The sequence below is a fragment of the Nylanderia fulva genome, unplaced genomic scaffold (assembly GCF_048542155.1).
Source record: "Nylanderia fulva isolate GAGA-0341 unplaced genomic scaffold, ASM4854215v1 Scaffold6, whole genome shotgun sequence".
NCBI lineage: Eukaryota > Metazoa > Arthropoda > Insecta > Hymenoptera > Formicidae > Nylanderia > Nylanderia fulva.
Window position 1 is genome coordinate 2,325,835 of NW_028190698.1, and position 27,836 is coordinate 2,353,670.

Below are 27,836 nucleotides of genomic sequence, written 5' to 3' on the forward strand. Positions count from 1 at the left end.
GGCTCCATTCTTAATACTTGACTTATATTTCTAGATCGTGAACTTACAATTAATAGTGCGTTCTTCTCTAGAAAAACCAATTGTTTCCGCATGTGATTATCGCGTGCAAGGCTATCAGACGCACACATTCCCCACTATAGCATATATTATAATGTTAAAACAGTAAGTCTAGTCATCGTTACTTCCAGTCCGCTTTGCTGCGCACTCAAGGTACGCGCTTTAGAGTGTTTCTATAATTCAAGATATAGTGTTATATCCGCAGGCGTTTATATTTGCATAAATAATTGACGTCTTCTCGCGCGGATTTTTGTGCCCGCAGACATTGTTCAGCGTCGAGATCATTTTGCAAAAAAAAAGCAGATACGACAGAATGTTTATTTGAGCATCGTTTTTAGCGGCACTTTTATATTGCGGTATTCAACGTTGAAGAAGTGTTCGTAAAGATAATTCCTGAGTTTAGAAAACTGTATTCAAAATTGTATATATATATATATCGCCGTTCAACGGTACGTATAAAACTGGTCTGTTTCCAGAACAGTTATTTATTAGCAACAGAAAAGCTGATTTTTTTCTTGTTTATAATTCTATATTAATTACTATATTAATGTAATATATTTTGTTGTCACTTTAAAATACAATAAGTATATAATATACTTTGTCATAGTCGGGCTTGACATGATTATTGTCAAATTATATAATTTACGTGGAATTATACTTTTGTATTTATTATACTTGTATTATTATTGTACTTATTTTTATACGCGTAATTATAATACAATACATATAAAATAACATTTTAATGATATTTAATAAGTATCAAAGTGCAGAGGCCGACAACTTTTTGTTCATTTTTTTCTCATTTTATATTCTGCCGTAAAAAGACTAAAGATAATTTTTATTAGCATAATGACTTTCGAGTAAATAAATCATCTGAATATCTCTTGCAATTATATTCTTGCTTTATGCTATATTAAAAAAAATACGAGGTAGGATCAGCATATTTACAAAAATTTTTGAATAATCCATTACAATTTAACAGAACATTAATAAATATATAGGTATACTCTTCACATTTTTATGTAAAATAGTATCGAGATAGACAACAAAAAATTTATATTTTATTGTCAATGCTGTTTTACATCACTGAGATGTGATTATGACAGGTATATGCATTTTTTTGCTTCTTGTTCTATTTACGTAGTTTTTTTTACCTCTTTTGATCTATGAGCTCTTTATATAGTTATTTATATCGTCTTTAATTGCTTAAGAGATTTGCTAAAGACGAGAATCAAATGAATTTTTTTATTAATTAATTTTAACTAAATATTTTATTCGAAATTTAATATATATTTTATATCACAGTAATGTTGAAACAGAACAAAATTTAACGTAAAATAAGAACGACATAAACATGACAATTATTTAAATAACTAATATTTATAAAATGTGAAGAAGTAAAAAGAAAAATAATTTTTGTTTATTTCTTTCTTTTGAAGAATGCATTGGAAAAATTTGTATTAGAAAATAATAATTATAAAAATAAAAATTATAGAGTGATTATGAAAATTAAAAGTAAAATGTTATAATTAGCTTGAAAAAAATGAAATGTTTCAAGAATTATTATCAATGGGCGATAGTAGGAAAATGAAAAATCGAAAGCGAGAGAAATGTGAAAGGCGTTAAGTGGTGACAATTTGAAAAACAAGATTTGCAGAGTCAAGGAAAGAAAGAGAGAGAGAGAAGAAGAGGAAGAGAGAGTTAGTATCGAATCTCGGCGTTAAAATGGTTTAGACTCTTCTTCAGAGTGACTTTCAGAATACATTTCATATTCAGTAGGAAAAGTTATTTTCTAACAAACAACCGCAATGTCATTGAAGTCGTCGATATCATTAAGTCGATTGAATTTATCCGCAAACGAGATGTGAGAACGATGATGCATATTTTACAACCGATTATTAAATTTTAATTATCTCAACGACAACTTATTCTGCTAATGACAGCTTCGATCGTACATTTGTTTATATCGATTATTATTAAGAGCTATTATATAGATAAATGATTGACTTGTCTATCATTTATACGTATATCTTCATTAGAATCTGTATTTTTTTCCATTCTTCAGCATCATTTTTCAAAAGCGGAATATTTAGAAACTTATTGCATCAATAAGTGATTTACGAGTCATTCGTGCTTTCTCAGTGAGAAAAACTATTCTTAAGAATTACTTGTCACGAAATCGTCACGTCAAAAGCATTAAAGATGAGCATTTCCCATTTTTCGAATAGCGATTTTCCGTACAATTCTGATTAAATTATTTATTCCTTCTGCTTATTTTTTTCAGTGATAAAATGCGGTAATTCTAATATTTTATTTGGGAAAGTACATATTTTTGCTTTATTTATTATTATTAATACTAAATAAAAAAATTGTATCTATAAGTCGAAGAACAATCGACTCAAAGTAGTCGTGTGTTAATCTTACAGAATCGACAGATTTTCTATCTCGATGACTTTTAACTTTGGAAATGTGATTTATCGTAATGCATTACAAGTTTCCAACACTGCACTTTTTTGATGCATAATTAATTTGAATGGTTTAATCGGCTTAAAGATCTAATCTCTGTCGAAGTACATTGAACCGAATATCGTCGAGCGAAAGTTTTTATATGATTATGAAGGAATAACGTGTGCGGAAACTGAATTATTCAAAATACGCGCGATTGTGCGATATACGTGTATTTAGACAAAAGCCTAAGCATTTTTGCAGTACATTGCAAAAATATATATGTCTCGAACGTGCTTTGAAAAGGCGATCTCAGCTCGGTTAGTTTACACAAGTATATTTAACAATGCTGCTTTTCGCGGAAAATATCGTCATAAAATGCGAGAGAAAGCGAAGCTGAGGCCGCGTTCAAGGAATTTTTTTTTAAGAATTAACGCAAAAAAATGTTTACCGACGAATAAAATGCAAAACGGGGAAAAATGTTCTCGCATTTTACAATTTCGATTAATTAAAAATCCATTTTATAATTGACGCGTGAAGTTGACGTATTCGATTCACTGGGAACTACGCAAATTATTAAACATAAAATAAAGAGTGTGAAAAAAATAGTCTTCTATATAAAGTTACAAGTCCGATGAATTTTATTCGCGGTAATTGTGGTTATCAGTTTTTCCGAAGGATCTTTTTTGTTTATTCATGAAATGAATAAGATAGCCATGAAGATACGCGTCTTACAATTTATAATTACATTATTTTGATTTTACGATATTCCAGTTAAAGTCGTAGTTGTAAATTATACGAGAATTACATTAAATGTCTCTAAAGAGTATAATGTATGAGTAATTATCGTGGGATGGTGTATATAAAGTATGTACTATTGCATAAATGCAAAAGAATTGTACATGTACATGTTATTACTCTGGTTAAAAAGAATGTAGGTATAGGTAATCGATTATGAAAAAAATTGCCACAAATTGCGTTGTTTATCTTTCGTGCGAAGAATTTGTCATCAAGATCACGATTAGGTTTATTCGCGAATCGTGACGCGAAATTCAAATAAAACCATCTAAGAATAATCAACATTACGTATATTTTGATGTGTCCATAATTTTATAATTTCTGTCTGTTACGTGCAATATTAATTAAATTAACGCAGTAATGTTATAGTGATAGAATATATTGAGATATAAAAATTTTTTTTTTTTAAATAAAATTAAGATACAACTAAGATAATTCATCATATTTTATTTTTATGAATAACTTGTGTTTCTGTATTCATTAAATTATGGTATTGTTCCTATTTCTGACTCATATTGCGCAGAAAGAATTTTTGCCAAATATTGTATTATATATTAGTGTCAAGATATGTTTTATGTTATATATCTATTTCTAATATAGAATAGTTTGTCGAATAAGACTTATAGTCTACTTTATATTTTTTTTTGTTTTAACATCTATTTTTAAATATATTCATATAGTATTCCAAGTTTCTATTTTTTTATAAGATAATATTACAAACAGAAAATATACGTATCATTATATGTATATTTACTTGATAAATTATAAAATAAAATATAATAATAAAATATTCTGAAGATTATATTTCAAATAAAATATTTCTATAAAGTATAATTTAATCATTTCGTAAATATAAGTGATTAAAATCTTTATATAAAAAATTATTAGCTAGATTAGCTTTTGTATATTTTTGTCTACAATATATATACTTGCACATCATGACAAGCCAGAAAAATATAATCGATCGGGTTAAATTTCTTCTTTAAACATGCAATATGCACGCGTCAGCTAATGCAATGTTTATCTTACAGACAATGTTGTTAAAGTTGCGCGCAATTTTCAGTCCAATACATTTTCCCTTTGTTATACTACGTTGGATCTTGTTATTTATTCGCAAGAAACCGGAAAAAATACCTCCCATAACAGATCCTTTATTTACGTTAAGCGCCACTACGCTTGCTAAAAAAATTAGACAGAGAGAGGTGAGTGAGCATTTGCTACAATTTTACATATACATTTTCTAAAAACACACATACATTTTTTAAAAACATTTACAAGTTTTGCCAATTATATGCCACTATAATTAAATTTGATTACGATAAAAAAATATAATATTTTATTTTATATACACAATTTAATCAACGCAAAAATATATTAAGGAGAACATAAGAAATGTAGAGAATTACTTTTCCATAAAAAATATAGATTACGTGTTACGATGCGGTGCACGAATATACACTGCAAATTAAAAGAGTGAATCCTGTCTTGAATGCCGTCGCCGGCAATCGATTTGGCGATGCTGTCTACGAGGCTAAAATCTGCGACGAGCAATTAGCAGCCGGCAAAATTGACATTGAAAGATTAGAGAAGGAAAAGCCGTTGTTCGGTGTGCCGATCACAGTCAAGGAATGTTGCGCTGTTAAAGGTATTTCAATATCTCAAAATTATTTCTGTATATCTTTATTATTTTTATAAACATCAAATTATTCAATGTGATTAATTTTTTATAATAATAATATAATAATTTGCATTTGTATGTGACATAAAAATAAAATTATATACACAATATTCAATGTTGAGTGCAAAATTAAAAGATTTACTTTCTTCTTTTATTAAACATTTAATTAACAGATCGAATTTTTGATTAGAATTTAAATAAATTTCTCGGTAATTAATGTATTATACAAATTAATTACATTGAATATTTACAAAACAGATTCTCTTTGCATAAAATCATCTCTTTATCATTCTTGTAAATATCAAATTATTTATTAAATGTGATCGATCATATGTAATTATGTAATACATCGACATCATAGATTTGATTTAAAGAAGATGTAAACACGCACACGAGATAAATCTCGTTCGCAGGTTGCAGTCATTCAGGCTGTTCTTTACCTCTCGAAAAGAGAAAAGCGTCCTGCGATGCTGAGATCATCAAGCTGCTCCGAAACGCTGGAGCGATCCCGGTTTGCGTCACAAACACCTCGGAGATGTGCGCCGGCTTTGACAGCTCGAATCTATTGTACGGCCGTACTTATAATCCTTATGACACCAGATACATGTCTGCCGGATCCTCTGGCGGAGAGGTAATTCACCTCCGATCATCTCAAAATAATGAGATAACAGAAACTGAAAAGAATTTATTTCTTTTTTTCTCAGGAAATTATATAATATTTATATAATTATTTATATATAATAATAGTTTTCTTTCGTAAAAGCGCGTTTTCTTTAATAGTTGCAATAGCGTAAAACAAATACAGACGCACGTGAATTAAAATTATAACACTTTTTGGAGACACATTGATGACAAAATAGCGTTTTAAAAACCCTTAGAATCGTGCGTAATAATTTTATTTGATATAGAATATATTTATAATTATATACAAAAATAAGATTCGACTGACGGTGCACTGCAAAATGATTTTAATTATACATATAATATGATATTATTTGTATAACTGATCAGAATTATTGTTGCTGCTTTTTCAGCGGAAAGTCTTATCATTATCGATTGTTATAAAAAACTATATTTTGAGTGCCTTAATTGGATCGAAATATTTACGTAAAAGCAAAGAATATATTAATAACTACTTTCACACGGAATATTTTCTTTTCGCATGAAGACCGCGCACCGCGTATTATTTGTAACTAATTTGAAGTGCTTTTACCGCTCTAATTGCAAGAGAAATCGAAAATTTGTAATAGAATAATGTAATATATTAAAATAAAAAAAGTGAAAAATGTGTTAAAATAATTTCCTTTTAAGGGTGCATTGCTTGGATCAGGCGCTTCCGTGATCGGAATTGGTTCGGATTTCGCTGGCTCTATAAGAGTGCCTAGTCTCTTCAATGGCGTTTTTGGACACAAGCCTACGTCTGGTAAATTGATGTTTTTAAATATAAGTTCCAATAATAATATTCCTTTATCGATTTTTAATTTAATCCTATTTTTTGAAGAAACTTATAATATTAATTTATCGTACATTTTTCTCCTTACAGGAATTGTTCCGACAAATGGACACCTCCCAATGTATGACCCAAAATTCTTGAGCTTCGGTCCGATGACCAGATACGCGGAGGATCTCGTGTTAGTTATGAAAGTTCTGACGTCCAAGTGCGAGCGAAATTTGCGTCTTGATGATCCGGTAGATCTAAGGCAATTGAAGGTTTACTATCGATCCAGCATGGATCCGGCATTCGGTATGTCATCGACAACGCCGGAAATGAAAGATTGTGTTCACAAAGCCATGATTCACTTTACGCAATACGATATTCATCCGAAGGAGGTATTCATGGCACTTGTTTATACAGCGTGTTTATTCTATGCTATGTAATAGATGTAATATTTGTGAGTGTTTATGCTCAATGTTACAGCTGCCAATAGAGTGGCCGACCGAACTAGTCGAGATTTTGTTTGCTGGATGGAAGATAATGAAACCGCCTAAAATATTGGTGGATCCCAAAAATCCCAAGGTATTTATGTACTTATATACACTTATAAATGCAAAATAATTTCTTTTAAAACACGCCAAAAATTATTATATAAAATAACTCGGGTCTATTATTGTCTTACTTCTGACATAACAATATACTAAATTCAATTAATCGGCTAATTCTGTCTTGTTGATACACACGTGAAAATTACGTTCCAGCAACATTAAAAAAATACAAAATATGCAATATTGTTGCAACGCTTCAAACTTGGAACGCAAGATATAAAATGTTACGAGAATTTTTTTTCTTTACTGAGAAAGCGGTAGTACAAGAAAATATAAGCACATAAATTTACATGCAAATATAAAATTCAATTTTTTTATGATTCTTGTTATTAATTTGTTTGTGTTGCGCAGTCGAAGAAAAATGCAATCGTTGAATTTCTGAAATCTCTACTCGGCTTGTCACAACACACGCTGCAGGCAACCTTAAATAACATACTATTGGAGACACGTTTTCCATTCTCGGAATCGGATATATCGCATTACACGAAGCAGGGAGCAAAAATTCGGCAAGAGCTACTGGTTAGTGTTCCGAGAGTTTATCATCAGTTATCATAAACATTCTATTCGCGAGTCTCATCTCCTTATTTTTCTCGCGCAGGATCTATTGGGAGAGAACGGAATATTTATTTACCCGACTTTCCGATGTCCGGCGATCCTTCCTGAACTTAGCATATGCGAAGTACTCAACATTGCCTACTGTGGTATTTTTAATAATTTTGGATTTCCTGCGGTGCACATACCGATGGGACTTAATCGCGAGGGATTGCCTATCGGTGTTCAGGTAAGCCCAACAGTCAGTTTTTTTCTTTTTCTCAAGAGTTAATACTAAAAATTGAAAATGTACAATTCAATATAGATAATTATAAGGGGAAAAATTTTGTATTAAAAGAAATGTTATAAAATAAAAAAATGTCTAAATTGCAGGTGATAGCTGCGCCTTATCAGGATCGTCTCTGCTTGGCAGTTGCTAAAGAACTGGAGACAGCTTTCGGTGGTTGGGTGCCACCATCGATATCGATAAGCAAATAATTATCGAAATTATCGAGACATGTTCTATAAGTATTAACAGATGATATTAGAATTTTTGTATCGCATAGGAAAGTAACGCGCAAATATTGAACTCGAGTTATTTCTATAGTCTTTTCACAAAAAAACTTGAAAATGTGTATATTAATCGAACAAGATATATTTTGTCTCTTGCTAAAGATTTATTAATATATATTTTTATAAATATTTTTTTAATATACTATTGTATATAATTATATTAATATATATATTCAGCACAACCACGTGGATAGATCACCCGAATGAGATCACTATCGTTTTATAGTTTGAAATTTTTGCGAAAACCTTCGTTAGATTTAATTCGACTTACACATCACTGTTTTGTTTTCTGCAATACCGCTCCTTCTATTGCAGCATAAATCGTTTGTTAGATATCCACTCTTCTGCATCTTTATTAATTATTCGAAACACGACTTATACGATAAATATCGCTACTGAATCAACTCGGGTCTTATAAATTAACAAGCTTACACTGTATAGCTCGAAAACACGAGCCTAATACAAGGAACCTCGTTTACATCTCATCGTATCCTATACGCACCTCTAACTGTTTAGAGACTCGATTTTATATATCATAATTTTAATATAAACGCGTTTATCATTATACAAAATACTGATCGATTGATATCTAAAACCGGTAAAACTAGATAACTTAGAACCGGTAGAAGCCAGATCCTAAAAAATAAAAAAAAATAGGACCTCCTCCACATTCTGACGAAATAAGCGATATTTAGGCCGATGCAAATTTCGTCAACACGTTCATCGCGTAGATGCGATGTAATTTATTAATTGCAGACGTGTGTGTATGTGTGTGTATATGTAGAATTCGTGCGACACACTTTGCAAGGCACAGAAAGAATCGCATTTTACACACTGCATCGGATGCAAAAGGCTATAATATGTAAAATACGCAAATATCGATCGCCCAAATTTCCGCATCGCTTCCACGAAGACATATATATATAAATTTTTTTTTTCGTGAACGGAGGTTTTGCTCCAAAGTGAGAAGCCCTCACTTCTTGCGATCGCATGGCGGTACGTAAGGTTTCCCGCCATATTTCTCCCACTCGCGATTGAACTCGTGTTCCAGGACCTCGGCGCCTCGTTTCCGCGTTAATCCGGTCTCGTCCAGGCTCAACTCGCACATCTGCATATCGTCGATGCCTGGCAAACAGAGACAAAAATTATCATCTCTTTTCCAACACGAAAAATGCGTAATACGGTTCAAAGTATTTACGGTACACGCGTTTATTCATAATTTATTTATAAACGCGATAAATTCAATACTTCGAGCGTATCCGTGTGTTAAAAATCACGGCAAGTTTATTACTCAAATTTATATCAGCGCAATTTTATTTTGAAAAATATTCGTAGATAAAAATTTGCTCCACCTCCACATTCCATTAGCGTTGCTGATTTATTATAATTTACTAGAGATCATTCGGAGATCAACACACTCTTGTGGCCGTACGCGCGTTTTTAGACTTTTAATTTCAAAATGCGCGATTTTTTTTTATTTCGGTAGATCTACAAGATCGTCAGAGGACTTACCTGCCACGAGAAGTATAGGCGGTTTGTCGGGATGGAGTTCCATCTGCCGTGCCACGTATTGTCCGTCAAAGTGCGCGTACCACCAGCCTCTTTTGCCACCTCCGTGATTATTGTCCTGCTGTCCCGCCGCCGAGGAACGAACGAAGGGGATCCGGAAGTATCTCTGCGACGACTCGACTATCTGCTGCTTCAACGCTGTCCTTGGTGTTCTCGCAGCTGGAACGCGCAATCGACTCATTAATTTTTTTCGCACAAAATTAATCATCGATTTATCATGAAAAAAATTAGTTATTAGTTGCCTAAATTTTAGCTATGATGTCTAATATTTTTCAACTATAGAATTCTTCGTTTAACTATAACGAAAAAATTTCATAGCTATAGTATAGCTAATTTTTTCCCGTGTAAGTATATATATATTTTTTCACCATAATTATTAGCAATTTACGATATTCTGATTTTTAATAATTATGTCGTTAATATTCATAATTGATAGGATATTATGTACCTTCCTCCATGATAGATTTGGGTGCCCGTTCATTCTCATCCATAGTCGTTCTCCTGCGATTCCTCGCCTTCCAGGCGTGATAGACCTTCAGTCTACGATGGAACTCGTGACGGCATGCCTGGAAGATTTTTGATTTCGTTTAATGAAGGATATTATATATCGTATGATTATATGTATAAAACAGACATCATAATCATGAATGTACCTCCAGCAACTCGATGTCGCAGGACGTGTTGATTGCGTCTCGCAGCTCCGAATATTTCCACTTGGACAGATCGTACTTTTTGTTGCTCATAGCCGCTTGTTGATTACGCACCTGTTCCGATCTACATCGCGGACAAACGCGCATTAGAAAATAGCACGTTAGCAAGAGTTCGCAAATATTATGTAACTTTCAATTAGTAAGCTCAGCGTTTCCGCTTTCGGAGTTAGTCTAATTGCAAGAGGAAGCCAAAAGTGTTATTAAGATAGAAATCTAATAATTTTTTTTACGAAATGTAGCGAAAATCATTGTGTCATTTTTTACAACAGAGATTTTTCAAACGACAGCCTATGATCTTTCTCTATGAAAGTCGAGAGAATGAAATTCATTGAAGGTTCGATCAATGGAAATTAATATGAATGAATGAATGTTAATTGATTCGAGAAAATAATGAAATTCACAACCTGATCGTTAGTTGTTCATGCATAAAAACCCGATTAATTATACGATACCTCATTAGCCTGTTGTTGTTTGTAGATACTCGCACGTCGGAGCCACTGCATGATTTTAAACAACAAAATAATATCTTATTCCAGTTATCAGTTAATTTTATGACGTGACGACAAGAATAATCGATCGACGTATTATCGTCATCAAGATTAAGTTGCAATTAGATAACTTCGTTTTTCAATCGATTACGCGTGTATTCCTTTTTTAATCCATCGCGTATATTGATTCTAAATCATATCAATTCAAGATATTACCTAATTTAATTTTTAAAAATTTTGTAATATTTTAAACATATCTATTTGATATTAGATACTTCAGATATCGCTATGATCATGCATATAAATTTTCACATGAACTATATTAATGCATAAAATTACCGGGTCGAATTTTAAAATCAATCTCTTTTATAAATATCCCGATTCTTACCTTCGCGCAGGCGGTGGTGAATCTTCCACTTGTCCATTGGATTCCTGAGCAAGTCTGACCGCAAGTTCGTGGTCTCTTCTTTCTTGCTCGAGCAACTCCCGATATCGAGTTTCCTCCATGGCCTCCTTTTCCAATTGGGCCTTCAAATAATAGTAAAAAAATAATTTACAAAAAAATCACCAACAGTAATAAGAAAAAAATGAGAAAATTTGTTTGATAAATAATTATTGGAAAAATTCCAGCGAACCTGAAGAGCAATCGCCGTCTTCTGATCCTCTTCTTCCTGCCTCCGCCTTTGCTGCTCTTCGATCTTCCTTCTCGCCTCCATATCGAATTTCTTCCTTCTGTTTTCCTCTTCTTCTTTCTTCTTGCGTTCTTCCTCCTCCTTGTGTCTCTTCTCGAGCTCGAGCTCCTGTTGGATCTTCTTCAGTCTCGCCTGTTCTTCGGCAATCTTTTGCTGCTTCACCATATCTTGCAGGGAGGCCATCTGCTTGTTCACCTGATTCACCAGAGACGTGTAGAGACTGTCGATCTCCGCCGGCGCGATCCTCGGATTGTCTTTGATCTTGCGTATGGCTCTTTCTAGGTCGTCGTCGAGTCTCTTCATATCCTGAGTCGATTTTTCCCGATTTTTCAATTGATCCACGGTCTCCTCCATTCGCGTCAGTTGCTTCCGCAGATTCTTGATCTTCACGATGCCGCGAATGCGCGGCCGATGTTGCTTCTTCGCGATGTACATCCTCGCCGTCTTCTGCAAAACGATCAGATGTTGCCGCCGATAGATGATCTTGTTCTTCAGTTTGATCACCGACAGCGCGCAAAACTGCATCTTGTTCCAGCGCGATTTCAGCAGCCACTTCTTCACGTTCGCGACCAGCCTGCGCAGATTTTCCGGGTCGGACTTCATGATCCGGTCGAACTCGGCGAATTTGCCCGGCTTGAAGAAGACCCGAGTGATACCGAACTTGAAGTCCTTCTGATTCAGCTTGAGACTGTGAAGCAGCGCCTCGCAGAAAAATCTAGGGTCCAATTTGGCCAGTTCCGGCGGTAGATAAGACTTGTACATATTGTAGAGTTCGTGGAACGGGACTCGGCTTGGATAGCCGTGTTCCATCAATTCCAAAACCGACGTCATTCCCGAGCAGCGGAGCTGATGCATAATACTGTTGCCGTCGAATTGATGCGCCACCATGTCGCTGTTTGGTTTGATGCATCTTATGAAATTCGTTCCCTAAAAATACAGACGGGAAATGAATAATAGGAATGAAATAAAGGTATAAATAAAAGGAAAATTGGAAAGAATTCGAGGAAGATATATTCTTACATTGCTCTTCAGCTTGTCCATAAGTTCGCCTAGCTGCGTTTTGAATTTACTACCGACGCTGATAAAGTTGAGCTTCCCCTTTTGCAAGGAATGATTGGCAAATTGTGTCCTGAGGAATTTACTGCCACTCTCTTGAATGAGCGCCTCCAGAGAAGCGTGCAACGCATCGTTGTTCTTTTCAATAAATTGATTCTGCGAGAGCGAAAAAAAAATTTAGTTATTAAAATTCCAAAGTGTCTATAAAAAAAATAAAAAAAATATCTGAAAGAATTTGCAATAGCAGTTTTGTACATTGCTCGTTGTAATCTTGAACGAAATGCATTTTACCGTTTGATAGCAGACACCGCCAGCATAATGGCGAATCACGAAACCCTCGTCGTCGCGTAATTCTCGATGAGCCTTCAATCGTGACGTTCGCGGTAAAGTGATGCGGAAATGACCGTTCCACGCACGATGAACCTCGTTGGTGAAATGCGCGAAACTATGAGTCGGCAGTTTCGATTCCTCGTCCAGCAGGCTGAAGATGCCCGTGTTCCTCGACTCAATTAAATCTGAAAATCGGCATAATTTATTTCTAATGTGTGATCATTTATTTCTAAAATCTGTGAATGGGAGCGTGTGATTTATCATGTCATTCGCGAGATAATAAACTTAAATGAATTATCACTTCAAAATAAATTTATTTTAAATGTGAACAAAATCGCGCTATTTTACGTTAAAAAATAACAAAATAATTTACACGATCTGTTTCAAAATTTAAAAATTTTAATTTTACGTACCGATACAATCCTGATTGTCGACGTAGGAGATTTTCGGGACGTTCAAGGATTCTCGAGCATAAAGCTCCTGCTCGTATTTCAAGATCCTTTCATTGAAGAATTGTTGGAGCTTCTCATTGCAGTAGTTTATGCAAAATTGCTCGAAGCTGTTGACTTTGAAATATTCTACAAAAGAAAATATATTGTGAGATCTTTTATTATAATATCAAAGCGAGTGTTTTTTTATGATCGAGAATTAATTCACTCACCGAATCCCGCAATGTCCAACACGCCAATGTAGTAACTTGAAGCCTTGAAGGGTATACTTTTATTAATTCGCGCGACGATGTGATCAAACAGTTTGCTATAAATGGCCTTCGCTAGAGCGTCCCTGGCGTTATTAGCCTCGTAGACCTTCAGCGGCACCCTATCCACACAGATAAATTAATGAAAATGAAGCAATCCGTGCAAAAGTGACAGGTTACGCAAAAAATATTAACATCTATATATTCCATAAACTAATAACTGAAAACAATTTTTTTAGATAGTAAAAAAATATATTAAAGTAAAAGATAATCAAATATTTAAAAAATATCGAAATTTCTATCTTGATCGACTTACATGATAACCGTTCCTTTGATGCCACCCCGACTGGTCTGCATCACCTTCGAGACCAGAGCCTGTCGCAGCTCTTCGGGATCCACCCCCAGTAATTTAGCGGATATCACCACCGCTTTTTCCGAGTCAACGGTTATCCTGCAACCGCCCTTGGTATCCTCGGGATTGTCCTCGAATGTGATGTTGCCGAGATGAAGCACCGCCGCCACCATCGTGTAGATCTCCATGCGTTCGGCATCCACTAAACCGAGTCGAGTGAACGCCTATGACGTAATAAAGGTAATAAGAAAATAATATACACGCGAGAAGATTAAAAAAAAAATAAAAGGTAAAATTTTTCGAAAATTATTATAGGCAGGAATAATTTAATTATTTAATTATTTATTATTATTTAATTATTTTATTATTATTATTATTTAATTATTATTATTATTATTTAATAATTGAAGTATACTAAAATGACATTTTTCTTTTAACAGAAATTACCCGATCAATCGCGTTGAAGCCATCGACGTCGTCCAAAATGGGATCGTGAAGACTGCCTTTTTGTACCTGTTCGCGGCTCTTTTGCGCCTCGTTCAACCGTTTTTCCGAGCTCGCGGTGCAAAAGTACTGGGTACACCCGTTTCTCAGATAATAGAAGTCGTCCGGCTTGGTGATGGCCAACTTGGCGCGCAAATCCGCCGGTGCTCCTGCGCACATCATGTAGAACACGTGATAGTTGCGCTCGTCGGGACTTTGCAAGCACACCCTGGACTTTTCCAGAAGATAGTGCGAGATGTAGCCGCCGACCACCTGGCACCTGGAGTCGAAGTGGACCTCCATGAACTTGCCGAAGCGCGAGCTGTTATTGTTGCGTTTCGTCTTCGCGTTGCCGAACGCCTCCAGCACCGGATTCGCTGCGATATGATGATAAATCATTAAATTAAATTAAATTAAATTATTAAATAATTAAAAAATAATAATAATAAAATAATTAAATAATAATAAATAAATAATAAAATAATAATAAATAATTAAAGAATTAAATAATAATAAATAATAATAAATAATTAATAATGTTAAGAATATTAAATAATTAAATAAATAATTAAATTAAATTAAAAATAGAATAGTAGTAAATGGATGACGTAGAGAATATAGACGCTTGATTAATAAAACAGCTGTTTCAAGTCACGTAGATCTTATGGGATTTTTTAAACTATCGTTCCATTAGTTATGTCGAATCAATTATGTTCGAGTCGCGTTTTTTTCTTTACCATCGAGGATCTTCTGTTCGATCGGGCCGGCAGTCGAGCCCCAGAGATCGCAGAGATATCGCAGGAGATACTTGGTCGACTCGGTCTTCCCAGCTCCCGATTCGCCGGATACGATAATGCTCTGGGATTGTTTTAGCACCTTCATATCCCTGAACGCTTTATCGCCTGCGAACATAAAAAAAGGAAGGACCTCCTGTACTCTGTCGCCGAATGAACGATGGGAAGAAGAAGAAAGAGGAAGGGCATTGTCACGTACCGATGGCGAAGACATGCGGAGGCGTCTCACCCAAGGACTTCCCTTGATAAGCCTTGATAGTCCGCGGCGAGTAAAGGTCCTTCACCTCGTAATACGGATTCACGGCTATCAAAATGTTGGCCACGTAAGTCTGCAACCGGAATAGCGTAATGAGCGTTTAAAAAAAGATCTCGTGATGATGATGATGTTTGAAGGCGCGATTACTTGAGCTCGTCACCACACGCAAAATTACTCACGTATATCCTGTCCTTGAAATAGCGAGTGCGTATGTTGTTCAGCAGCGTGGCCTCGTTCAGGTACATCAGGGCGCCTGATGATGAGAGGAAATTCAATTTAGAGAGAAGAGGAAAAGACAGAAAAAAATATATATAAATAAAGAATATCAGTGAAAGTGCCTTTGCAAAAGAGCGAAAGTCGCGTGAGAAGCTAGCGTGACCGCGCGATCTTAATCTGCTCTCGGTAGAGCTCGGACGAAACAAGTTCGTCACGGTGTGTAACAATCGAGGGAACGGGCGCTAACGTATATCTCTCTTCATTACGTTCTTTGTTCTCCCCTTAAGGGAATCCTAAAATAATTTTTAATTTTTTAATTTAAAAGAAACTTTTTTAACACAAAATCGGTAGGTTCGCGTTTTGTTTCTACATGCACTTTAATCGTGAGAAAGCATTTATTATTTTATTCAATCAATAAAAAGAAAAGGGTGCAAAATGATGTTTTATCGATAAACCAGGACGGTGTTTAGGATCCCCATAACATTTCACAAAGTAAAATTATCGTATTAATATTTTTCTTACGTTCTTTGTTCTCCCCTTAAGGGAATCCTAAAATAATTTTTAATTTTTTTATTAAAAAAAACTTCTTTTTAACATAAAATCGGTATAGGTTCGCGTTTTGTTTCTGTATGCACTTTAATCGTGAGAAAGCATTTATTATTCTATTTAATCAATAAAAAAGGGTGCGAAATGATGTTTTATCGATAAACCATGGTGTTTAGAATTCCCTTAACATTTCATAGCGTAAAATTATCGTACTGGTACTTTTTCTTTCTTTGGGAGGATGAATCGAACCATTTTCGAGTCTGGGGAAGAACTTACAATTATCCTCGACATCTTTGGTGTATTCACCAGCAGGGTAAACCTCGTCCAGCGGACAGGTACGTTGCGGATATTTTGGATCTAGAGGGAGGATCAGGGCGTCTCCATCCACCATGTCCGCGAATTTCCCGATTATGAAACCCTCTTGAGGGTCCCGGACCCATACCTGCTGGTTCTCCATCCCGAGCTTCACTCTGGAAAAAATGCAGAAATATATTGTATATGCAGAAACACGGTCGCACGCTCGAAAACAATACAGTTGTTCTTATAGCAATCGACGTTATTCCGATCTCCGACGTGCGAGAAAGCCGCATTACCTGGGAACTTATGTTCCGTATAATATAAATTGCAATTCCAAACGAGATACAATTGAATTATTTATGAGAAATATTATTACAGACATATTTTAGCGCTGATATATATCTCGGAGTATTCTAATAATAAGATACTTTCGTTCTTTCTTAGCTAATTTGAAGTCGGCAAAAAATGTTGGGGTATTTATATTTTTGAAATATAACTATGCGTTTTGATCTCAGTTATGCGAGAAAGTCACATTACTCGGAACTTATGTTCTGTATAATATAAATTTTTAACGAAATACAATTGAATTATTAATGAGAAATATTATTATAGAAATTCTATATCCTATACTAGACACTTTCGTTCTCCTAGTTGGATTCTTTTTAGCTAATTTAGAGTCGACAAAAATATAAATATATAACTACTTGAAGAAAGTAATCAGGCCAAGAGAGACCGGTGTGCAATGTCGAAATAAATAATGAAACGAAATAATTTTCGCTTGTAAGAAACGCAAAATCGTCGACGACAGCCTTTTGTGCACTTTCTCTCTGCCGTCGTCGGAGAGATTTCCGACGAATGGGTCTTTGTCCGTACGACTTCCGGCGCTCTACCAGGTATGCTGAATGGAGAGATTCTTAGCACTCGTCCAATCCCGCGGTCTTATTTCAAGCTGTGCATTATTGACTGAAGAAGCAATAAAAGTGTCACGATCGGTCGATAAAGACTAGTCATATTCCATGAAGAACCAAGTTAGCTAGACTAGATCGGAAAGACTTCTAGCTATTCAAATATAGCTTCGGATAAATATAATTGTGATAAATATTGTAGTTGGCTATCAGCATATTGTCGAAATATATACATATGTATATATCATATATGTAAATATAAAAGAAAAAAATTGTAGACTCTTAGCTATTCGATGAGGTCGAGAAGTTGTCTTTTGCAAACCTTTATAAAAGGTTTCTTCAGTCTTGTACGAATTTGACAATTGTAAAAAATATTTGTCATTCCCTTTTTTTTCAAATAAAAATTTATCCAATTAATTTTATGCATTTTAGGAAATTCAATTTTATTAGAAATTCTATTTCTATTATATTTTATTATTGAAATTTTCTTAGAAATTCAATTTTATTTGAAATACAGATCTTTTACTGCCAGTAAAGTTAGGATTGTGTTGATTCTGGGACATCCTGTACGTGTACAATGATCGTTTCTAATAATGATCATGGAAGATAATCCCGTAGTAATGACGGAAGCGCTTATCCGTGGTTCTCATAAAGCTAGATTCACGTTTCAAGTGTTAACATGATTCGTATTTTAGGTTCTTAATTCTTTACTATCAGTTTGAGACGGTCGACGCGAAAATTGAAATTCCATGCTCGAATTTATCGCTTATCACGAGGCGTTATAGAGATAACGCGATGACGAAAGATGCGACTGAGACGAGCTCGAAATAATCGTTGTTACTCACCGTAATTATACGATGCAGCTGCATCGTCTATGGGTATTTTCCTTCTTGAAACAACGAACTTGATATTCCCAGACGATTATCTCTCATTTGTCGAATCGTTGAACATCTCTTTCCGTGTGTTAATTAAGAAACGTCTACCCGAAAAATTATATTAAATTAAAATAAATAAAAGAAAATCATATTATTTAAATATAGCTGATCCCTACAAAATACATTATATCGCATGTAGATATTTCTGTTTCAACTTCTTTACACGTATACACGAATTTACATTTACTTTTCTTATCGTTCAGACTAGACATTATATCAGCACGCCAGCTGTAGCCTCGCTTTTTGTCGCAAATACGTGAAACTAAAAAAGACTATTGTCCGCTTTACGTCATTCTTGCGCTATAAAGATTATCATTATTACATATTTCCGGATTCTTGTTAAAAAAAAAAAAAAGAGAGAAAAATATGCAAACTGTCAGATTTATGTATTTCTTTCTTATCGCAGCGACATTACGGCCGTTACTTGTCAATTTTTGTCCACCTGTCCGTATCGCGCGCGGAGACAATTTTCTCGATTACGTAACGCGATGATTATTCTTTCGCGATGATTTTCGAGTTCAGCGCGGCGCGGCGGACACGCTAGGAGATTGCGCAGTCGGCGATAAAATCAGGTTTATATATATATATATACATGCGATATAATATATTTTATAGGGATCAGCTATATTTAACTAATATGATTTTCTTTTATTTATTTTACTTTAATATAATTTTTCGGGCAGACTTTCCTTAATTAACGCACGGAAATTTTACAATTTGACAAGTGAGATAATAGTCTGGGAATATCAAGTTTATTGTTTAAAGAAGGAATATATATATATATATATATATATATTTTCCTTAAAAAAAAAAAAAAATATATATATATATATTTTCCTTAAAAAAAAATATATATATATATATATTTTTTTTCCTTAAAAAAAAAATATATATATATATATATATATATATATATATAGATAGGCAGACAGACAGGATATAGAGAAGCGCCTCGTCGTCATCGTCATCGTCGTCGTCCGCTAACGACAAAAAAAAATAGGCGCTTACGCATGTATATTTTCCCCCATGGTGACTTCCAGGTTCGACGATCGGCAGTCGTGACTGCGTGATCAAAGGTCGTCACGAGCCGTTGCGTCTCGTGTTTATACACGCCGTGACAGAATTTCGAAAAAGCTCCGACATCCGTCCTCCGATGGAGCGCTAACCCCGCGATGCGGTGCTGCATTTGCATAACGAATAATGCAATCGCCAAATGCAACGCGTTTCTGCTCAGAGGAGCAAGCTCCGTGCATAATTTTTTATTTTCCATTTGTTAAGGTTGTTCGGAAAATAAGTGCCCCATTTTTTTCTCAGAAACTATTCGTTCAATAAATTTAAAAATTTACACACACTATACAACTTTTATAGCTTTACATTGTATGCATGTCATACTTGTCATTTTTCTAAACCTTGTCTCCTAAAGTGCACCTTCAAGTAGCCGAATAGTTGGATATCAGAAGCAGTTGCTAAACTGTGCTTTCGATTTCCGGAATTTTTGTAGACCACTTAAAGATATAATTTAAAGATCTCTCCAGTACAAGATTTGAAAATGACGATGGCACAATTCAAACAATGAGGACATGACTACATGAACAAGACAAGAGCTAAAACAGCAAAAGCAAATATTCATGTACCTATATACTGTGTGCAAATTTTAAACCTGTTGAATAAATAATTTCTGAGGAAAAAAATGTGGAGCATTATTTTCTGAACAACCTTAATATTAACTAAATACACGTGAAATCGATTCCTCATCTTTCGTGGGTCTTCGTTGCACCCTGCGTAAATGTTTTTTTCAATCGAAATAAAATATATTTTTTTTTAAACGAAATAAAATATATTTTTTTTAATCGAAATAAAATATATTTTTTTTAATCGAAATAAAATATATTTTTTTCAATCGAAATAAAATATATATTTTTTTAATCGAAACAAAATATATTTTTTTTAAATCGAAATAAAATATCTCGACGAGAGGAAATGTAATTCTTCCAACTGAGATTGAGGAACCAGATATTTCCGCAAATTGAATATGTGCGTACAAAGATATATATCACAGGTTGAAGTCTGAAACCTGCGCGCGGCCGATCTGGAAAGCGCGAGAGAAATTGCCTTGTTCCCTCCGTCATCTTCTCTCTCTTTCTCTCTCCGGTCGCGCATCTCCCGTTAGAGATATCGTAACGGTAAAAGCCAGCGGTAAATCCTTGCGTCGATCCCCAGGACACTCGCGGCGAGTCGTCTGCCGCGTTTTGCATCATCTCTTATATATGCATCCAACAGGGAAAACAGGGCCGGCGTAGCGGACTCGCTCTGAAATGCCCCTGCAAATTGTCGAATTTAATCGACTCTATCCGAAACCGATGCAATGAATGAAGCGGACAACGTCGGTGTTGCAGTTGCAACACATGGTCGCGGCGTCTAAGCATGTAAGGCATCCGAAGCAATCTTCTGCGTGTCGAGAGAGCGCAAGATGCACATCGCGAAGAGAGAGAGAGAGAGAAAGAGGCGAAGAATCGAGGAACGGTTCGTTCACCTTCTTCTACTATATAGCAGTAAGAAACCGTAACGTCCAGATGTTGCATCGTTTTTTTCTCTCTCGCCATTAACCCTTTTTCTCTCTCCTTTTCTCGTTTCTTTCTGAATCCGCGGTCTAAAGCGGAGGTATCGATCCTCCTAGCAGCCCTTTTCCCCAGAGTCCTTCTTTCGGCTCGACGTGTGCTCTCTTATATACTTATTGTTCTCCGAATGAGCGAGGTGCGGCTCCCTCAACGCCTTCTTTCGCGACCTCACGCTTAATGAAGGTAGAGTCCGAGATAACAGAGATGCGACACTCACGGGCGTGGCCTGTCATTGATGAGCTGTCAAAATCACGTGGTCGCAGCATCACTGAAGTTTTTTAATACATGCGAAATTGAAAACATTATAACAAAGAAATAGAGTCTACGGAGAAATACAAAGTGTAATATAAAGCTATTATTATGGTGTAAGTATTTTTATTTGTCTAAATATTTAGTAAAGTATTGAATTTAATCTAACGTAACTTGAAAAACTTTCTTCAAAGCTATATTGAATTTTTCTGTGAATCTTTTTTTAATAATATATTTTATATATAAGGGCATGGCCTGTCATTGATTGGCTGTCAAAATCACGTGGTCACAGTATCATTGTGTTTCCTCACTGAAGTTTTTTAATACATGCGAAATTGAAAACATTATAACAAAGAAATAGAGTCTACGGAGAAATACAAAGTGTAATATAAAGCTATTATTATGGTGTAAGTATTTTTATTTGTCTAAATATTTAGTAGAGTATTGAATTTAACCTAACGTAACTTGAAAAACTTTCTTCAAAGCTATATTGAATTTTTCTGTCTTCTAACAGAGATGCGACACTCACGGGCATGGCCTGTCATTGATGGGCTGTCAAAATCACGTGGTCGCAGCATCACTGAAGTTTTTTAATACATGCGAAATTGAAAACATTATAACAAAGAAATAGAGTCTACGGAGAAATACAAAGTGTAGTATAAAGCTATTATTATGGTGTAAGTATTTTTATTTGCCTAAATATTTAGTAGAGTATTGAATTTAACCTAACGTAACTTGAAAAACTTTCTTCAAAGCTATATTGAATTTTTCTGTGAATCTTTTTTTAATAATATATTTTATGTATAAGAAATACCTTCTTCTTTTCCTAGAGACTTAACATTTACCTTTAGCGTCTCGTCTTCCTAAGAACCTATAAAGGAACCAAAATGTCGACACCATGAGAATCGCATCTCTGTTATCTAGGACTCTAAATAAAGATAGTCGACCGACAGTGCTTTTTTTCAATGTCGAATGCACTTTGCGTGCAGAGGTGCGTCGCGCCTCCCTAATTCGTCGGAAGGGAATGAAAGGGATACGAGAGGAAGCAGGAAACGGCAGGTGGGACCGGCATACAGAACAAGAACTGGGGAGACACGCGTGAGCGCGCAACAAATTTCCCCCTATCGTGGCCAAAATACACGAAAAAAAAACAAACGTCATCCGTGAATTTTGTCGTGACCCGGTTTTTCGATAGAGTACTATATCGATAGGTATGATACTATATCGGTCGTATCTTTAATATTTTCTTAGCAAATCGAAACCAAAGTGTCCAAAGTTTCCTAACCAGATGAGAGAAAGAGAAACGTCATCCTTGAATTTAGATCGTATTTTTTTTTTGCAAATTTATCGGTTCGTTAAATTATGTTATTAAAAATTCTGCGTTTGTTGTAGGAATAATATTTATAATATAATAATATTATTTAATATTAATATATAATTAATATTATTTAATTCATATATAGTAATATTTATTTTTTATGTAAAAGAATGTTTAAATATTCTTGAGAATATGCATTTTTGAACGATAAGTTTTTTTCTTATCGAGCAAAAATTATTAATATAAATATGAATGTGTCAGTTTCGGCGAACGCGATTTAATTATAATAAATTCATCATTCACGCGAGACAGAGATTGCTCGTGTCGATATATTTCGACACGTTTTACATCGTTTAACATTAATTGGAACAACCTTCGCACCATGGCTGTCATCGAGAACACTTGGTGATTAAATCGAGTGCAGTGGGTCGAGCTTTCGGTCCCGCCGTCTATCCCATTTGCATCAAGTTCCGCTCGACATTTTGCACTGATTAATCCAGCTGCGCATATTTTGCACCTCATTTCAATCTAATCCGATATATTACGCAGAACAATGCTCGGTCAATTTTACGAGATAATTCCGAAGACATTAATTATTAATTTTATTTTATGTTATTTCGCGCGGTATCTTTGTGTTTAAAACACTAAAAAGTGACAATTCATATGTATTTTTTCATTTAAAAAATATCAAATAAATTATATCAATGAGAATATATTTGGGAGATCATAATTAAAATACTCATTTGTATAAACAGTATATTTACGATACACGAAGAGAGTTTTCTCTTATAGAATTTACCCTGAAAATCATGGTAATCGTAGAACAATATTGGAAGAATTATATAAAAATTTCTCTGATTAAATGTTTATCACAAAAATATTAATATGTACATAGTAAAATTAATTGAACATATTTTATATCTTATTATAGATTATTAATACTTTTTATCGTAATAAATATTAATCAGAGAAACTCTTATAAAATTCTTCCAATATCATATTGTTCCACTATTATCATAATTTTCAGGGTAAATTCTAAGAGAAGGTTCTCTCTGAATTAATACGCATTTTTGTTCTCATTAACAATGTATTATTTCGAACAATTAAAAAACTAATCTGAACTACCCACGAGAAAAATTACATATTGTCACTATCATTGCCATATGTAAATGTGCTATTTACAATGTGCATTAATCATCATCCCTTAAATATTCTCATTAATTCAAATTAATTTCATATTTATTTACTCAATTTATTATTTACCTAATTCAACAAATTTTGTTTTATTAATAACGTATTACTTTGCACGACAAAAAAAAAACGATTCTCAACGGAAAATCATTAATGCAAGTTTTTGCCCACGAAAAAACAAGTATATTAATTGTCACTGCCAATGAGATATGTAAATGCAGTCTATATCCTTTTATATAATTTTAAAAACAAAGCTATAATAGCGTGATTGCGAATTTGTTGTCTACGAGAAAAATGAATTGTTATTATCGTTGCAATTAATTTTCCATTTATTTACCTAATTCAACAAATTTTGTCTTATTAATAACGCATTATTTCGCGCAACAAAAAAAAAAGGATTCTTAACGGAAAATCATTAATGCAAATTTTTTGCCTACGAGAAAACGAGTGTATTAATTGTCACTGCCAATGAGATATGTAAATGCAGTCTATATCCTTTTATATATTTTTAAAAACAAAGCTAATAACGTAATTGCGAATTTTTTTCTGAGAAAAATTAATTGTTACTATCGTTGCAATTAATTTTCCATTTATTTACCTAATTCAACAAATTTTGTCTTATTAATAACGCATTATTTCGCGCGACAAAAAAAAGAAGAATAATTCTCGACGTAAAATCACGAATGCAAATTTTTCGCCCACGATTCGCTCTGAATATAGAAAACCGGTATCGGAAGTGGTCGACGATTCACGTTCAAGTACACGATCGGGATCGAGAGAGGTGAGTCACGGGTATCCTCGCCTCTCACGCCTACCTGTAACGTGTATAAAAGGATCGGAGCGCGATTCTCTTCTCGCTTCCCGCGGTTGCGTAACGCGCGTGTCTGTCATACGTCATACGTCAAACGCTCGGCTGACCCACGAAAAAAGCGAGACGCTTTTTTTTTCGCGGGCGGACAAACGCATGGAGAGGGTTCTTAATCTCGATCCTCTCTGTCTTCGAACTCGCTTTCGCCGTTTTAACTTTCGCTAAAGAGACGAGAGAAACGTCTAATGTAAAACATCTCCGATTTCTTGATGACTTTCGCACGTGTCGCGAAGCGAAGCGAGTAAATAGCGAAACATAATAGCGTATTGTTTTCGTCCATGTGCACTTTTGTTGCAGGTTGCACACAGAAGGTCGCGAAATTAACATTAATTAATACTCAATGTCATTCTTCGAATTAATCAATCGCGCTGCAAGATGTGGGTATATAAAAGTTCGATCGTGTGTTGAATCGAACTTCTTTGAGATGTGAAATTAATATTTTTACGTATAAAGTGGGATAATAAATGTCTTCTCGAGCGTCTGACGAGAAGAATTCCGAGGAATTATGAAATTGGTTTAAGTATCCCCGATTAAGGAGAGCACGCAATTAATATGATGTCAACGATCAAACTTGGTTGAGAAGAATTTTATATGACGCTAGGCATCGTAATCTCGACAAGCAGACTTAAAAATAGCTAGATAAAGATGAGATGAAAATATGTAAATTTATTTTAGATAAGATAAAGATGATTTTCTTTTAAATATTTTTAGATAAAAGTTAAAATTATATGCGATTTATCTGCTAGATAATTTCCAGATAATATTATTTTTAAGACCGCTTATATAAACACAGTTATTACAAAGATGTAAATTATAAAAGGCATTAAAAAATATATATTCATATTTTTACTTATAATTTTTATCGCTTACTGGTTAAGTTCTACTACTTAATTATTTTTATGTGCTGTGACTAAACCAAATTATCTGAACATTATTCTAGATAATTGAGTAAAAATAACACTTTTTTCATCTAAGATTCAGATAGAGATAATACATATTTTTATTATCTATATAATGATAAGATGGTACCAAAACATCTAGATGATTATCTATATAATTTTATTTAGATAACAGCAAACACTATAGCTGTCAATAAGAAATATTATAAGTATAATAGGGAACCACTTTCGATATGTCAAAAATTTATAAAATCACAATAATAATAATGTATCAAAAATGATACAAATTCGGATATTAATTTTTCAGACACCCGAATGATGGGTCACATTTGTACTCCGATTTTTTTACATCTGGAACTCTTATCTCTCTATAGAAGGAGAACTCTTTCGCGCGTCCTAATCGTTATCAATCGCGTTTATCGTTATCGTAGAATGATCCGAAATCGCGATCGCTTTCTCTCGCTCTTGCGGAAGAGAGAAGGGAACGCATCGGAAGGTAAAAAAAAAAAAACGTAATGCACGCACCGAGTATAATAATTACGCGGCCTCTCTGTTTTTGCGAAAGCTCGCGATATTTCGCCATATCCTGAGAGCGCAATTTTTTTCCCCTTTTCTTCCCTCTTCTCGATTACCGGATAAATTTACTAGACGTTTACGCAGGTTCACACACTAATTCTCTCGCTTTTGCATTCGCATTTGCACTGCACCTGGTTCTCCTCCTTTTTTTATCGTTCCACTCCGCTAATCACGGACTAGATTAGAGAGAGCCGGTCGTTGAAAACAAAAATTCGTCCGGCAATATTTTTCCTCGTTCCCGCTCCGATTCTCACCACGTATATGTATAAGTATAAAGGAGAAATATACGCGCGTTACGTAAAACGTTCTGAATCATTCTCACCGATAAATTATCGTTAATCTAATATACGAACGATAACTAGAATTTTTTTTCTCCCTCGCTCTCTATCGAGTCATTGTGTTCTTCGCGTAAAATAGAGACGATCGAACGTCGCGAATTTCCTCTCTGCGGCTTTGAGCTTCCAATGTCGCAACTCTTGTTCAGGATATTATTTGGAATAGAAAAAAGATAAGATCCCCTTATTCGTATGTAGCCTTGACTGTATTTCTAAAGACAGCTGTCTTTGAGTACCGTCGTTCGTCGACACAAGTTACTCCGATTCGACCGGCTTTGTTATTTCACGCATTCTACATTCTCCTAAAGTTGAATCGACTCATCATCGAACGAACTCGTCACGAAGTCAACAACTGTTACCTCTTTTTTTTTTTTTATTGACACCTGTCGAAATAATAATTCGCTGGAAACGATCACGTCTTCGACCGATGATCTTTGCGGATTTGAAGTTCGAGGGATGAACAAGGGTGAGTCGAGGTTTCGAAAGGAATCGATAGGAAGAAGTTTTACTCACCGAGAGCGGTCTTCACCGAGTGCGAAAGACAGCCAGCCAGGCAGCCGGGTCGAAACTACAACGCGCGGGCACGAAATCCGACATGCAACTGAGGGTTACCGCGGTCGGAGCGAACGAACGAGCGAGCGAGCTAGCTAGCTCGGCGATCAACGGCCGTTTCCGTCGATGCCACGCGGCAAAGGTGCCGCGATCGCGCCAGTACTTCGTACGAATATAGGTAGATCGTATCGTACGTAAGCCGAGGATAAATTATTCATTACTTTCATATCTATTTATTTTTTATGCAAAAGTAATTCGGTGAATTAAAATTATATACATAATAGAAAGTCGATGACACACTGAAAAAAAAATTTTGTTGGATTAATTCTGTTCGAAAATGAACGAAACGGAATTCTGGTTGAATCTACCAGAATTCCTTTCAATACAACAAATATCTTGTTTGCACCAACAAAGTGATTTGTTGTACAAACAAGATGCTTGTTACATTAAAAGGAATTCTGGTAGATTCTTGTTGCATTAAAAGGAATTCTGGTAGATTCTTGTTGCATTAAAAGGAATTCTGGTAGATTCAACAAAAAAAAATTTTGTTGGATTAATTCTGTTCGAAAATGAACGAAACGGAATTCTGGTTGAATCTACCAAAATTCCTTTCAATACAACAAATATCTTGTTTGCACCAACAAAGTGATTTGTTGTACAAACAAGATGCTTGTTACATTAAAAGGAATTCTGGTAGATTCTTGTTGCATTAAAAGGAATTCTGGTAGATTCAACAAAAAAAAATTTTGTTGGATTAACAAAAATTCTGTTCGAAAATG

General features: G+C 34.6%; 2 protein-coding genes across 5 annotated transcripts; one reads left to right on the forward strand and one right to left on the reverse strand.

The window, feature by feature from the left end:
* The first annotated feature begins 177 nt into the window (after window positions 1–177).
* Window positions 178–8,529, forward strand: LOC114940827 (fatty-acid amide hydrolase 2-like). 3 transcript variants are annotated; one of them, XM_029315576.2, is made up of 10 exons: window positions 178–506; window positions 4,332–4,502; window positions 4,726–4,945; window positions 5,392–5,609; window positions 6,290–6,401; window positions 6,522–6,808; window positions 6,897–6,995; window positions 7,373–7,540; window positions 7,620–7,802; window positions 7,946–8,529. In XM_029315576.2, the coding sequence occupies exons 2-10, from the start codon at window positions 4,335–4,337 to the stop codon at window positions 8,048–8,050; spliced, it is 1,560 nt and encodes a 519-aa protein (XP_029171409.2). In that variant the 5' UTR covers window positions 178–506; window positions 4,332–4,334; the 3' UTR covers window positions 8,051–8,529. The 3 variants fall into 3 exon arrangements, with proteins under 3 accessions (XP_029171409.2, XP_085344043.1, XP_085344042.1); XM_085487917.1 differs by having other exon boundaries at window positions 192–210; XM_085487916.1 differs by lacking the exon at window positions 178–506 and having other exon boundaries at window positions 4,170–4,502.
* On the reverse strand, window positions 8,208–27,155 carry jar (Myosin heavy chain 95F jaguar). 2 transcript variants are annotated; one of them, XM_029315551.2, is made up of 18 exons: window positions 27,019–27,155; window positions 16,591–16,784; window positions 15,732–15,805; window positions 15,496–15,625; window positions 15,240–15,404; window positions 14,467–14,879; window positions 13,984–14,243; window positions 13,632–13,789; window positions 13,384–13,548; window positions 12,932–13,155; window positions 12,605–12,796; window positions 11,528–12,511; window positions 11,281–11,420; window positions 10,857–10,901; window positions 10,348–10,468; window positions 10,143–10,260; window positions 9,638–9,853; window positions 8,208–9,250 (listed from the first exon to the last, which is right to left on the reverse strand). In XM_029315551.2, the coding sequence occupies exons 2-18, from the start codon at window positions 16,769–16,771 to the stop codon at window positions 9,099–9,101; spliced, it is 3,738 nt and encodes a 1,245-aa protein (XP_029171384.1). In that variant the 5' UTR covers window positions 16,772–16,784; window positions 27,019–27,155; the 3' UTR covers window positions 8,208–9,098. The 2 variants fall into 2 exon arrangements, with proteins under 2 accessions (XP_029171384.1, XP_029171388.1); XM_029315555.2 differs by lacking the exon at window positions 27,019–27,155 and adding an exon at window positions 18,362–18,438.
* Between the last annotated feature and the right edge of the window lie 681 nt (window positions 27,156–27,836).

Excerpts from the sequence above, each read along its gene's own strand:
- LOC114940827 (XM_085487916.1), top strand. The coding sequence starts at position 4,296 with ATGCACGCGTCAGCTAATGCAATGTTTATCTTACAGACAATGTTGTTA. Across the intron at positions 6,809-6,896 it reads ACGATATTCATCCGAAGGAG|CTGCCAATAGAGTGGCCGAC; the intron begins GTATTCATGGCA and ends TCAATGTTACAG. Across the intron at positions 6,996-7,372 it reads TGGATCCCAAAAATCCCAAG|TCGAAGAAAAATGCAATCGT; the intron begins GTATTTATGTAC and ends TGTGTTGCGCAG.
- jar (XM_029315551.2), bottom strand. The coding sequence starts at position 16,771 with ATGGAGAACCAGCAGGTATGGGTCCGGGACCCTCAAGAGGGTTTCATA. Across the intron at positions 14,244-14,466 it reads GCTTCAACGCGATTGATCGG|GCGTTCACTCGACTCGGTTT; the intron begins GTAATTTCTGTT and ends ATTACGTCATAG. Across the intron at positions 9,854-10,142 it reads CAAATCTATCATGGAGGAAG|CTGCGAGAACACCAAGGACA; the intron begins GTACATAATATC and ends TGCGCGTTCCAG.